This window comes from Anopheles aquasalis, chromosome 3 (assembly GCF_943734665.1).
Source record: "Anopheles aquasalis chromosome 3, idAnoAquaMG_Q_19, whole genome shotgun sequence".
NCBI lineage: Eukaryota > Metazoa > Arthropoda > Insecta > Diptera > Culicidae > Anopheles > Anopheles aquasalis.
In genome coordinates, this window is record NC_064878.1 from 34,607,818 (window position 1) to 34,621,608 (window position 13,791).

The 13,791-nt window shown below is 35.8% G+C and overlaps 1 protein-coding gene and 1 long non-coding RNA gene across 14 annotated transcripts; one reads left to right on the forward strand and one right to left on the reverse strand.

The window, feature by feature from the left end:
- Positions 1–483: 483 nt before the first annotated feature.
- Positions 484–1,370, reverse strand: LOC126575935 (uncharacterized). Its single transcript, XR_007608285.1, has 3 exons — positions 1,166–1,370; positions 992–1,096; positions 484–557 (listed from the first exon to the last, which is right to left on the reverse strand). It is a non-coding gene; the product is annotated as an uncharacterized LOC126575935 (long non-coding RNA).
- Positions 1,371–3,015: 1,645 nt separating this feature from the next.
- On the forward strand, positions 3,016–12,885 carry LOC126575841 (amphiphysin). 13 transcript variants are annotated; one of them, XM_050236796.1, is made up of 12 exons: positions 3,050–3,165; positions 3,280–3,367; positions 3,528–3,679; positions 8,141–8,276; positions 8,344–8,534; positions 8,589–8,693; positions 8,785–9,037; positions 9,121–9,216; positions 10,404–10,919; positions 11,227–11,502; positions 11,786–11,928; positions 12,005–12,885. In XM_050236796.1, the coding sequence occupies exons 3-12, from the start codon at positions 3,611–3,613 to the stop codon at positions 12,083–12,085; spliced, it is 1,866 nt and encodes a 621-aa protein (XP_050092753.1). In that variant the 5' UTR covers positions 3,050–3,165; positions 3,280–3,367; positions 3,528–3,610; the 3' UTR covers positions 12,086–12,885. The 13 variants fall into 13 exon arrangements, with proteins under 13 accessions (XP_050092754.1, XP_050092752.1, XP_050092753.1 ...); XM_050236798.1 differs by having other exon boundaries at positions 3,050–3,142; XM_050236802.1 differs by lacking the exon at positions 3,050–3,165 and having other exon boundaries at positions 3,172–3,367; positions 10,404–10,655; positions 10,800–10,919.
- Positions 12,886–13,791: the final 906 nt, after the last annotated feature.

The window sequence follows — 13,791 nt, forward strand, 5'->3', positions numbered from 1 at the left end:
TATGTATCTCGCTACTTTGAAACGATTTTCCCAAAACTTGCACCTAATCGGAACCAAAAGTCGAAGACAAATCGAAAACCTATCGTCTTCTATCAACGAATGTTTAACCCTCGCTGCTGGCCAGACTATTTCGTTTTCGTGGCATCATGGCGAGCAATCTTAATGTAACTGGTAGGAGTCCCATAGCTGTGGTGTCTTTGCCCAGGTTCGTACTTTATGTATTCCACTATGTTTGTTAAAAGGGCGAGTAAAAAAAACTAGTGATTGGACTTTGATTTTTGACAGGTCAAAGCGTGCGTTTGATGATAATTTCCTTAATACTCTTTGTCACCAATACTTTAATTAACCATTCACGAGATGAGTAGTCCTTCAATTTATGCATACCAGGAAACCAGAAAAGTAACCGAAACAGTTACACCGCTACTCAAATTTTACACCACAACTTCGTTTTGGCAGTTACTCCACACACCTTTTGAATGCTGTACTTGCGGCAACGCATGTAACGCTCACATTGGATCCGGTCGTTGAAATAGGAAATATCGACCTTTTTTCTAATCCTGAAATCGGAAATTCAAAAAGAAATTTTGTAGTTTCGAGTGCCAATTATACTATACTGCCAATTATTATAGGTATTGTTTTTAGTAAACCGATAAAACGATCGTTGACAAACCACATTTTCTCCTGTTAAGGCTTAACAGGACCCATGTGACAGAAATCGCTCACCGCCCGTGTGACAGAAATCGCTCACCGCCCGTGTGACAGAAATCGCTCACCGCCACTCAAATTGTCCTGTTAAGAGACTAACAGGACGCTAACAGGATAGAAATCTTGCTGCTGTTTACAGGGCTTTTGCGCATGTATTGGTGCCATTTTCGACGCATTTTTGCGATGGTGTGTGTGCCATCCTACCGTACCGCTGTGCCCAGTAGCCCCGCCCCCTAAGATATTTCGGATCAATATGAAGCACGCAAAAGCATAATTTCATTTTCACCTTTGAATCGGACACTCTGCCTCGCAAAACACATCACAAAACTCAACACTTCGCACAACACTCCTCTGCTTCGCTGCCTGTCCGACGCTGATTGATGCCAGGATGCTGCCGAAAAAAGACAACATGATTGATCATGATCAGATTTGATCAACAAAATATTTTTCAATTTCCTACCATTTTCCGTTGTCGCGCATGCCCACAAACAATGTCCACGGGTTTAGAAGCTCCGTAGCACAAACGAATGATACAAATTCACAGCAAAACTAGCTTTTTTCTTCAAAATTTTCGGATGCACGAGCGCAGCACATCCTGCCTCTTGCGCCTCGTTTTCAACTGACGCCATGTTGGATCCAGGCCTTAGCAGAAATTTTCACCTTCCTCTTTCGTTCGCCGTGTCCTTTACGCAGCGCTCGTGAGTGATCGAGTGGTGAGACAGCATCAAAACAAACCGTAGGAGTGAAAGAGATAGCATGTACTCGAAAGAAAAAGATGTACTGCTCGAACAAAAAATTTGTCAACAGGGGAGCGCGCGCGTCATACAAATTCTCCCCTGTTAAACATTAAAGCCTGAACCACACTGGTTGCGGTACGTGCGGTACGTGCGGTACGTGCGGCACTTGCGGCAGATGCACGTTCAGACTGGTCACCACCGCATCAAGCAAAGCAAGCAAAGGTGTTATGTTACAGTGTCTTTCCTTCGCTTCTTTTGCTGATCTTACGGGGTTAAAATAATAAAAAATCGTTTTCTTCTGACAGAATATAGCCTCTAGGCAATGAAATGAGTAAATAGTTTAGGGAAAAACTGATATTACATTTGTTTTCTTGGACTTTGTAACACATTTTTCACTTTTCATGCTGCACAGTTTGTTCAATCATTGTTGAAATAACAAGTAATAACAAAAAAATATTCTCCAAGCCTGTGAAGCGAGAAACGCAACATTAATATATTAAATATGACCAACAAACCAATATATCGCTTTTGCATCGATCGAATGTCTTAACTTAAAATAATTACTTTCATTTTCAGCCAAAAAATGCTTAATATTCCTTCAATTTATGTATAGTTTCATTGAAAACCACAAAAGTAACCGAAATAGTTACACCATTATTCAAATACTACACCACATCTTTGTTTTGAAAGTTACTCCACACACCTTTTGGATGCGGCACTTGCGGCAGTTGCGGCGGAGTTGTGATTTTGTACAGATTCGCCGCAGCTACCGCAAGTGCCACTCGTGCCGCTCGTGCCGCACGTGCCGCAACACAAGCACATCTGAACAACCGCGTTGGATACCGTGTTTGACAAGCCGAAAGGCGTCCGCAACTGCCGCAAGTGCCGCACGTACCGCACGTACCGCAACCAGTGTGGTTCACCAGTTCACCAGTTCAATATTAAGGAATATTAAGCATTTTGTGGCTGAAAAATGAAAGTAATTATTTTAAGTTAAGACATTCGATCGATGCAAAAGCGATATATTGGTTTGTTGGTCATATTTAATATATTAATGTTGCGTTTCTCGTTTCACAGGCTTGGAGAATATTTTTTTGTTATTACTTGTTATTTCAACAATGATTGAACAAACTGAGCAGCATGAAAAGCGAAAAATGTGTTACAAAGTCCAAGAAAACAAATGTAATATCAGTTTTTCCCTAAACTATTTACTCATTTCATTGCCTAGAGGCTATATTCTGTCAGAAGAAAACGATTTTTTATTATTTTAACCTCGTAAGATCAGCAAAAGAAGCGAAGGAAAGACACTGTAACATAACACCTTTGCTTGCTTTGCTTGATGCGGTGGTGACCATTCTGAACGTGCAAGTGCCGCAACTTCCGCAAGTACCGCACGTACCGCACGTACCGCAACCAGTCTGCGGAAGCCTTTAACAGGAGAGAGAAAATGTGGCTTGTCAACGGGGTTACACCTTTGCTAAGTTTGCTGCAAGCGGTGGTGACCAGTGTGAACGTGCACTGCTGCAAGTACCGTAACGCAGATGGCAATGGCTTTTCCACCATCATCAATTTTTGTCCACCATCATCACCATTGATATCACAATTAACCTTTGACGAAACATCTGTGAAAAAAAAACATTTGTACAAACATCCCGGAAACGACTAGGTTGTGTTGCAGATCGTTTTATTTTCATTTTAAGGTACAATTTGAGTTTTTTGTAAGGTGAGATTAGTGAAAACATCGCGGAAACGACTAAAACGATACAGAAGTATAACCTTACAGAACTGATACAGTGACTAATTCCGTATGTTCGCTATTTCCATATCACGAACGTAGTACAGTGGCAGTGAAAATGAGTGAATGTTACGCGAGTTTGTAGGATTTAAATTGAATCAACCTTAGTGTTCATGATAACTTAAATAACGTAAGATAAACCTATTCCGTGGAACTTCTGTACCTTACGACCATGAGATATAAAAAAGCAGCTATCCATGTGTATCTCTTGGCCTATTTTCTACTAAGCTTGCTGCTACTAGTTATATATTATATTCATCGGATATTTTCATCTTTTCAAATATTGACAGAAACATCAAAAGCAGCATAGAGTTGTCGGGGGTTTTGTGTCAACAACTTACGAGGTTTAAAGTGTCTAGTGAAAATTGTGAAAATGGCTGAGAATAAAGGTATTTTATTAGCCAAATCGATGCAAAAGCATGCTGGAAGGGCGAAGGAAAAGGTAAGTAAAAGTCGTCATAAAAACTTATGAAGCTGTATGCTTGTTATTGCTCGCCAGTCTTACGTTATCATTTCATGGAGACGATAAATTCTGTAGCCACGTATGATCCCGTCTGATCGGATGAGATTTTTCACATTTATTGTTGTCAAAATTGTCTGAAGGGATCTGGGAATGCCTGGTTAACCGGTTGGTGGGCTTCCGAAAATAGAACGGTTACATATGGCTTAGATAATTTTTATATTTTCCTCATGCGCTACACGGAGCCGTCTTGGTTAACATTGCGTACATTTTATATCTTAACCATTTGAAGATACATACGCCTACATATTCAAAATTCCTGTCTTTATCGATTATTGATCGGGTTTAGACGGCTATAGAGTTGATAGCAACTCATATTACTTACCTTTAAAAGAGTGTATTATTGACCATTCATCTATCATTTATACGGCAATTGGAAGAAACCCTATTCTAAAACATAGCTATTCTCAAAAATCTGTGGACAAAAGAAGAATTAATCAATATTTCGACTTTAATGACGAAGACGAATAATGATTCAAAGATAACCATAAATATGAGTGATATGAGGAAGAAATATTTCGAGATATAATCAAAATGAACGATAAAGAATTAAAACATTTTATGTACCTGTGACGTTAATGATTGTTTATAGTTGATGAGGAATTGAATTTATCATTTGCATGAATGATCGGTGCTCAAGCACCTCGGTCAGATCTTAAAGAGATTTATAGATCACCGTGAATCCGATATCTTGAGAAAATCGTATTAGAGAAACAAAAACGAAAACTAAACAGTAATATAATCAACTGATTCTCGAAGATTGAAGCGCAGAAATTCTCACTCTGACAGGTTTTAATTGATTTTTTTTTTAACTTTTTTAAAAATATGTTATGTTAATATGTATATAAAAATTGTTAGATGAAACCAGCATGCACCTGTTTACTATTCCAATAACGTAAACGTGTTAGTAAAATATTAATAAAGAACACTCGTATTTATACAAATAGGCAATCGCTATTTGAAAGTAACTTAATCTGGGAGTTTGTGAGCCTCGTTTGCTTTTGTCTGAATTACTACGTGCTCTTGAATAGTATTAAATATGTTGGCTTTATCTTGAGTATATAAATAAGTCGCGGCACACTAAAAAATAAGGAAAAGAATCTTGGAACGAGCGGTCTCGCGTAATCGGCAAATCTAATTTTGGATTTCGGCCTATTGCTTTGTTGCTTTTTACATTTTTAAACATATTCCTTTTTTAAGATTTAAGCATTAAAAATTACGGTCAGGGGAATGGTTATTACTGCAGATACTATTAGGATGTGTGAACAGAAATACTACAGTTTTATAGACGAGAGTTTTGTAAATCATTTCTGTTTGAACCGTAACTTTGGACCTTCGCACCGGGTGAATTAGACAAATGTCTTTCAAAATCGTAATCCGTTGATCATGGGAGATGGTGACAATAAAGCCACCTTAACATACAGCTTAAGACTATTTTTAAACTGGTGTCCCAGACCGATTTGTGGTGAACTTTTTGTGGCTCTAGGGACATCAATTGTTAAGTTCATCAAAACAAGATAACTTCATGTGGATTATTGATTCAAACAACATTGACAATAATTAATTTTGATTTTATTATGATAGAATGCTATGATCATATATTGAAGAATCATGTTTGTTAAATTATTATTAAAAATACAATTAGTAATCTCCTTGCAAAACATACGAGTATTCTGTTTTACTTGGAGAAGGCAACGGTGATTTCTGTGAACGTGAATTATATGGTGCCCACGCTACCAAGTCTTCTTTTGCTAAAATATCAATTGCAATCCACTTTTGATGTCCATATTAGCAGAGCGTGGGGCAGTATTTTTTTTTATTGTTTGAAACTCCGGTCTACAACATTTATCAGTTGAAATATTTTTGTGTGACTATTCTTGAATATAAAGAAAAAGTGTCTCACATAAATGTGCCAACTTACACTTGTTGTTGTGGCTATACTATTACTATTATTATTATTATTATTATTATTATCATCACACATGTATGATTTTTATTATTTTATACGTTGAACATGAAGCACATGAAAAGAATAATTGAATATATTATTCTATCCTCATATTTAGCTTTTTATTGTCAACGATTAGGATTGGATATATTACGCTGCGTTCAGGGCAGATTATACGAAGCAGAATCTGCATCCATTTAGCCACAGCCACCTAGTTCACATCATTAGATTATTTGGAGTTCCAGAATATGAATGGCAAGAAAAACGGGAATTATAGTCGTTTTTCTCTTGCCTACCTTTTCATTTTATGTGCCATTCGTCAGATATACGTTGTTATTCAGGCTTAACAATCTTTGGAAACTTTGGTTATAAGTAAACAAATTCTCTGTTAATTCGGGACAAAAACTGAAAAAATAAGTACCATTTTTTTATTTTTTTTGTTGATATTGAAGTGTATAGTATGTGATATTCGATATGATTCAAAATTAATTTTATTCTTTCAACTATTCAAACTCTATTTCAACTATTAAAACGCATGAGCAGAATTGCCGGTGTTTTATTATCACATTTCATTTTCTTCAATGGCCACTGATTATTTACATTTTTTAGTTTGTTTTGAATTTTGATTTAACAGACATATTTTATACATATATAAGGACGGACGGCCCGTTTGTTCATAACTTTTTACAGACGTTATACTTTGAATTGAATGAATTGTGCCATATACCCTACTAGGCAACTAGCAAATAAATAGTGTCGATCGAATTAACGTACCTTTGCGAACTCGTTTTCCCATGAGCCGTCTCTTCAATCCTAATGGTGTCATAATTATCGTACTATGATATTAGGCATACATCTTACTGTATTATATGATTTTACGACTGTATGCAAATTGAAAGAGAAACTTTAGCATCCGCAGCCTTTTGAAGGACTCTCCTAGCATTCCGAATAGTGTTGAGAATCAAACTGGTATCTAAGAATTATTTTTCGGTTACTTTTTTGATTACAAAGAAATAGTGTCATTTATACATGTCATTATGCCACAGATTGATGATAATCGATTGCGTGGCATTGAAAAAGAATAATAACATATAGTATTCTAGCCGCAAAAAACTATAATAAATGAGCTAGTCTGGATGCTGTCGAAGGGTCTACGTACTTTAAACAAGTATGTCACAAAATAATGAGATACCTAACGAGTTGCTCCTTAAAGCAAAGTCCACCACTTTGAATGAATCAGTCTGATTGGTTATGCTACCTTTTAAAATATACTGGATATACTTAGACATATGTTTCACTGATATAGTTTCAGTTGTAATGTTTTTTTTTCAAAGGGTGAAACAAGTAACATACGATATTTTCTTTATCTTTGATTTGTTATAAACTGACATTCAATGTCGGTATATTACTCTTAAGAGTGTGCACGTAAGCTAACCAGGGTCATCTAGATCGCCCACCATCTATATTCAAAATCATACTCTGTTTACTCCCACTATGCTGTTGTGAAAGTTAAGGTTTGTATATTTTCGTACGAGCAGCATACCGTACTATTAAGTTTCCTGGCTTTCAACATTGTACATCATCTTTTTTTAAAAATTAGCTAATAAATAATTGATTTTTTTTGCTACTAAGATTTAAGAATTAATATTAAAAAGTGTTAACAAAGTATAATATGTATATATATATAGAATCATTTATTTTATTAATGATCCTCGGGGATAAACCGGTGAATGATAGTGATTTGCCATATTGTATATATCGTATAATATTGATTTATTTATATGTATTTTTGTCGATGATCAAATATTAGTTACAGTTCTATTACTTGTTTGTCACTGTGTGATATCTCACTGACACTAAAGATAATATGAAATGAGCATCCACATTCAATTGGAAAGGTCAGGTTTAACCGGAAAGATTCAAGCCTTAGGCTACTTCTTTACTAGGTTCTTGGATTTACCGGGAATTTACTTATAATATACCACTTGGTGCAATGTTTTTTTTTTATACATATTTGATGTGTTTATGATTCATGCTTTCTTTTGATTTATGTACTTTGTATCATGGACCCACCAGATTTCAGGTGGCATGTCTTTTTGGCTCCGGTTGCAGGAAAACTGGAACCTTGAATGTTGAAGGTTGAATTAGCTCATCTCTTGCATCAAGTGATCAAGTCACGTGTGTTAGTATCTTGTTGCTGTCCACATGACCATCGAGCATTCACATACAGATGTGTATTTTCCCTACACCTACGCATACTAGCGTTTATACACACAACTATAATGTACTACTATTTTTCCGTTTTGAGTTCTTTCTCTTTTTAATTCCTTAAGAAAGTAGGAAAATAGGAAAGGAAACACTTAACACATTCTTCATATAAATTCTCTATATAATAATAGATTTTATCATGTTTTTTATTGATTCTTTTCTTTTAGCTACTCCAAAATCTTGGCAAAGTCGATCGTACAGGGGATGAAATATTTGACGAACATTTAACGAATTTCAATCGCCAGCACACTTGTGCGATAAGGTTACAAAAAGAATTCAGCAATTACATCAGATGCATTCGTGGTAAGTAACCTGAGATTTGAATAGATTGTTGATTTCATATTTATTTTAACCTTTATTTTTTATTAAGCCGTACAAAGTGCTTCGAAAAGTTTAATGGATGCCATAGCTGAAGTGTATGAAAGCCAGTGGACAGGCTCAGAGGCTTTATATGCTCAGACGAAATCAATTGATACACAATTCCAACATTTTTCGTATAAGCTTGCTGATCAAGTTCTAAAGCAATTAGATACATATGCAATGCAATTTCCAGAAATGAAGGTAAACAATGAAAGTGTATCAAAGGGACACAATACTAATCCTTATTTTTTAAAGAAAAAAATCGATAAGCGAGGACGCAAACTAGTTGATTATGACAGCCAAAGGCATTCGTTCCAAAGTCTTCAAGCTAACGCTGCCAAACGCAAGGATGACATCAAGGTAACTGGTACTAGATTTAAATCATCTATGAAAACACTTAAAATATTGGTTCACAAATGGCTAATATGACAACCCTTACTTTTTCATCCAGGTTACAAAAGGTCGCGAGCAACTAGAAGAGGCTAAAAGCACATACGAAATTTTAAACTCCGAGTTGCATGATGAGTTACCGGCTCTATTCGACTCTAGAATATTATTTTTGGTGACGAATTTGCAAACATTGTTCGCTTGCGAACAACAGTTTCACAGTGAAACATCTAAGGTTTACGCTGAACTAGAGGCAATAGTCGATAAATTGGCTACAGAATCACAGCGCGGTTCTTACACATTGAAAAAAATCAATGGTATGTTAAGCTATCTAAAGACCATTCCATAACAATTTATCTTCAACAATTTTTATTTATTCATTATACTTATAATCTTACAGTGATTTCAAATCCTACAAGCCCTACCCAATCACCAATAAAAACAAACTTATCGATTGTGAACACTGTCATCAATGGTTCGGCAAATCCCAATGGCCGTAAGTAATAACATTTTATCAGGTTACTCAAATTCAAGAATACATCATCAGTTAATTATTTATTTGTAGTTGTTTTAATTTTTCAATTGTCAATTATCGCATTGTAGTCTAAAGCCGGGGATACATGAAACGTAAACTCAAGCGTAAATATAAAATTAATTTACACTTGAACATGTTTACATGACCGGGTTGAGACGTGTAATCCGAATTACACTGAACTTTTATCGACTTTTGTGAGGAAAATAGGATCTTTTTTCCGAAAAAAAGATTAAAAACGCTAGTAATGATCACTCACTATTAATGCAAACCACAAACAGGAAATATAGTGAGGCAAATCGCTTGCCAACAGCGTTTACGCTAGGATTTATGCTCCGTTGACCTATAATCTTTTTTACACCGTGTAAACGGCAAATGTAAACTTTTTGGCATTACATTCTGAGTTTACGCAAGAGTTTACGCTTCATGTATCCCCGGCTTAAGGTGCTTATTCTGTAACTTGCGATTACGATGGCCTCTAGGCGATGATTCATTTGGTTCATTTTGTGTTCATTTTGGTATTGACGATCGCCTGCATGTCGAGTGCATTTTTGTGGTCGACAGCTGGCGTTTTGTTTACATCGTGCTTCGATCTGAACGGTTTGATCTGAAAAATGATTATAACGTCCTGATTATGCATTAATAATTTCTTTCTGCTATCGTATACTATTATTACAAAGGTTAAGTCGTTTTTGATACAGAAAAATCAAGTTAATTCACAGTTTTTTTACTCCAAACTGTCATTTTGAATTGTTTATTGTTTTCGAAACGTTTCGAAACAACGAGTTGAAGTTTCGAAATTCGCATGAATCATCGAACGCCTGAGGCCATCGCAATCGCCTGGTACAGAATAAGCACCTTACACTGTGTCTTATATTCTTCTGTTCATAAAAGAGTACTGCCCGTAATAAATAACCACAAAACTGACCCTTGTCTGTAATGCTTTCATTTTCGATTTTCCGTTTTAACTACAAGTTAGAAGTGAATGCATGTGATGATTTCTTTTTTCTTTTGTGTCTTCTTTTCACATATATTCCTCGCTTGCCCTACGTTTTTCACATCATTGCGACACTCACGAATAATTCACCATTGTGTTTGTGTGTGCTCAAACTTCTTCGAATTTTAACATACGTATATGCGGTGCTGTGAAGAAGATAATTTACAAAATGCACAAATGCCAGAACCTGCTGTGTCCCCGGAAGATGAAGAACCTTCCTATCAGAACACAGATGCCATAAAAGCGGTTACCGCAACCACAATCTCATCGAATTTGAATAAGAAATCAAATGACAATAGTAGCAGTAAAGAGACTACGAATGAGATCGAAATGAAAGAGAGCGGATCTTCAGAGGATGCGGATCCATCGACGCTAGCCGGATCACAACAAACTTTTCTATCAAACGGTATGGCTTATCTCCATCAGTCACATTCTAATCAACAAGAAGGCGATTCGCCTCAACCTATCGCAGTGATAAACTCCCAAATGTTCATGGACGATGCTTTAGAAATCACCCAATCGCCTTCGACTGATATGAGCTCTTCAAAAGGTATCTGTAAACCGCCAAATATTGTTGATGAGGGTATTGCTGAAATTACGAGTAGCCCCCCAAGAGAGGTTGATCATCCCACATCGCCAATCGCTCCCTCCACGGCTATTTCACAAACAAGTAATGCTTATTCATTTTATTAACTACTTTACATTTATAATATCGTTTACTAATTATTACTTATGATGTATAATAAGTTCTACGTTTTTGTAACTTGTGTAAGAAATATTCTTTCCAATGTTCTGAAATTAAGTGTCTGCTTTTATTATGGCCAGATTAATCGGTTGTGCTATTATTTATTATTTAGCAAGTGCTTACACTATTTGTTTTATAAAAATACCTCACCTTCAATATCTCAGCTTCTGACATAAATTCTTCCGTCACTAATGACTTGTCCGCCTATCATTTTATCCTGTATCAAATTCAGCCCAACACATTTGCAGTTCTAACTATTTAACCGGTGATGATCCGCACATACTGGCTGGTGTACTCGCTGCTCCTGATACATTCTTTAAAGAACATTGTCCCTTTGTAACGTCTTCAATATTTCATCGTCATGCAACTAATGCAACTAACCAGAATACCAATGTCCACAATAACAACGCCATGTCTAAGAATCCATCATCATTGAATGTACACGACCATCAACTGCACTATTCTAGCCTGAATAATAACAGTAAGCTGTATTATAACGCTCCAGTCGGTAAGTGTGGTACCTTCAGGTTAGTAAGGCTAGTGTTCATTGTACATCTAAGAAGAAAAATAGTTTTTTTAATGAAAAATATATTATATAGATGCTTGCTGAGATGTAGGGTTTACGTTCCTTTCGTTGCACAGTTCAGAAAAGTCCCTTTTACCACAAAATGTTTCACTAACATTACCAATTTCCATTGAATACAAAAAATAAGAAAATATTCGGCATGAAATTGTTCAATTTTATCTAATTATACTGTTGCCTGTCTTTTCCTTCTTGATCATTGAAATAGGTGCTACGACTACCGATTTACCACCAGGAGTTTTATATCGCGTTAAAGCGACGTATAAATATGTTCGTGAGGATGTTGATGAACTAAGCTTTGATGTGGGCGATATTATTGACGTGGTCGAATATGAAGATCCAGAAGATCAGGTACAAATAATATCAGCAATGGGAGAAATTGTTTTGGGTCATATGTATTGCTATACTATGATTTTTATTCTTTTAGGAGGAAGGTTGGTTGATGGGATCGAAAGCAGGCACAAACGAAAAGGGTATGTTCCCTGCAAACTTTACCCGGCCATTGTAAAATTATCCCGCAAAGCAGTGTCGATTCCCTTCGAACGAAATTTGGATAACAAATGGTAACGCAAATCTCTGCTTAGTGATTTCGGGGCAACCTTCAACAAAGCAGCAATGTTTACATATAATGAAAGAAAAAAAGGCAGAACTCACAACCCTTCCTCCGATCCACGGCGTTCAATGATTCGGCAGCTAGTAGCAGCATTAGAATATGCACCTTCATTATTGTTTTACAGCATTCTTAGGTTCCAAAACATGTTTTACAATTGGACAGAAATTTTAACAATTTTACAATTATTGGACGTCTTGTACGACGCATAATTTCGTTTCCGATTTTATTTTCATGTTATTTCATTTACAATAATGTCACCATTCTTTTATTAGGTAGCATGAAACCCCTCCAAATCAATATTATCATTCGAGTATATTGTGGATATTCACAAATATTAAAAAAAACAACCTGTGCCTTTAAAATAGAACGCATCTAACTGGATGTGAGAGAAGTTACTAACGTATTTCTATATTTGACTTAGCTGTTATCATCGTGCCTATGAATTATCAATATCAAGCATTTTTCATTTGGATAATACATATATTATCTAGTTTTATGATGAACAGAATTGTTAACAAAGCCTGCTTATGGTTTAATCGGTCTATTGCATTGACATTTGGGAATGTTTTTTGCTTTGGTGTTTAATATTTATAACTTTTAGATGGTCAAACAGAGACAGCATTCGTCAAACAGCGATAGCAAACAATCTACATGGTATATAGAATGAATTAATAATAAAAATGTTTTTGACTTTTTGCGGAAAGGCTTTTTATTACATCTGTTATGCGTATAATGTTGGCGATAAATGACTTTACATGAAGTGAAATTCAGGTGCTTATTCTGTAACTTGCGATTACGATGGCCTCTAGGCGATGATTCATTTGGTTCATTTTGGGTTCATTTTAGTGTTCACGATCGCCTGCATGTCGAGTGCATTTTTGTGATCGACAGCTGGCGTTTTGTTTACATCGTGCTTCGATCTGAACGGTTTGATCTGAAAAATGATTATAACGTCCTGATTATGCATTAATAATTTCTTTCTGCTATCGTATACTATTATTACAAAGGTTAAGTCGTTTTTGATACAGAAAAAATCAAGCTAATTCACAGTTTTTTTATTTCAAACTGTCATTTTGAAATGTTTATTGTTTTCGAAACGTTTCGAAACAACGAGTTAAAGTTTCGAAATTCGCATGAATTATCGAACGCCTAGAGGCTATCGAAATCGCCTGGTACAGAATAAGCACCTTAACGTTGTACAATCACTAATTTACAGTAAAAACATCTTAGAAAATAAAAGAAGATGTTCAAAAATCAACTTATCTCGTCGATTTATGTTTTTTGTGGCCAGAAACACAAGTAATTGATGTAATAGCATAGTGTAATTGCAGGTGCCCGAATGTAATTGCATTTGACGTTTCGGTATAAACTTTTATGCGATTATGCCTGCCACACGAAGCGTAAACATTTTGGCATTACATTCTGAGTTTATACGAGAGTTTACGCTTCGTGTATTGCTGCCTTAGCACTTTTTTTCTTTTTTGCTTTTTTTCTTTTTTTGACATTCGACGCCTTGTTTACGTTCATCACCAAACCAGCGTGCGTTTGAATCCGAAAAAGAGCAATGGTTTTATCAGGTATATTATCTACATTTGCTCGTT

Coding starts and splice junctions, on each gene's coding strand:
- LOC126575841 (XM_050236797.1), top strand. CDS start 3,611: ATGGCTGAGAATAAAGGTATTTTATTAGCCAAATCGATGCAAAAGCAT. Junction 8,277..8,343: donor TTACATCAGATGCATTCGTG/GTAAGTAACCTG, acceptor TTTTTTATTAAG/CCGTACAAAGTGCTTCGAAA. Junction 9,038..9,120: donor CACATTGAAAAAAATCAATG/GTATGTTAAGCT, acceptor ATAATCTTACAG/TGATTTCAAATCCTACAAGC.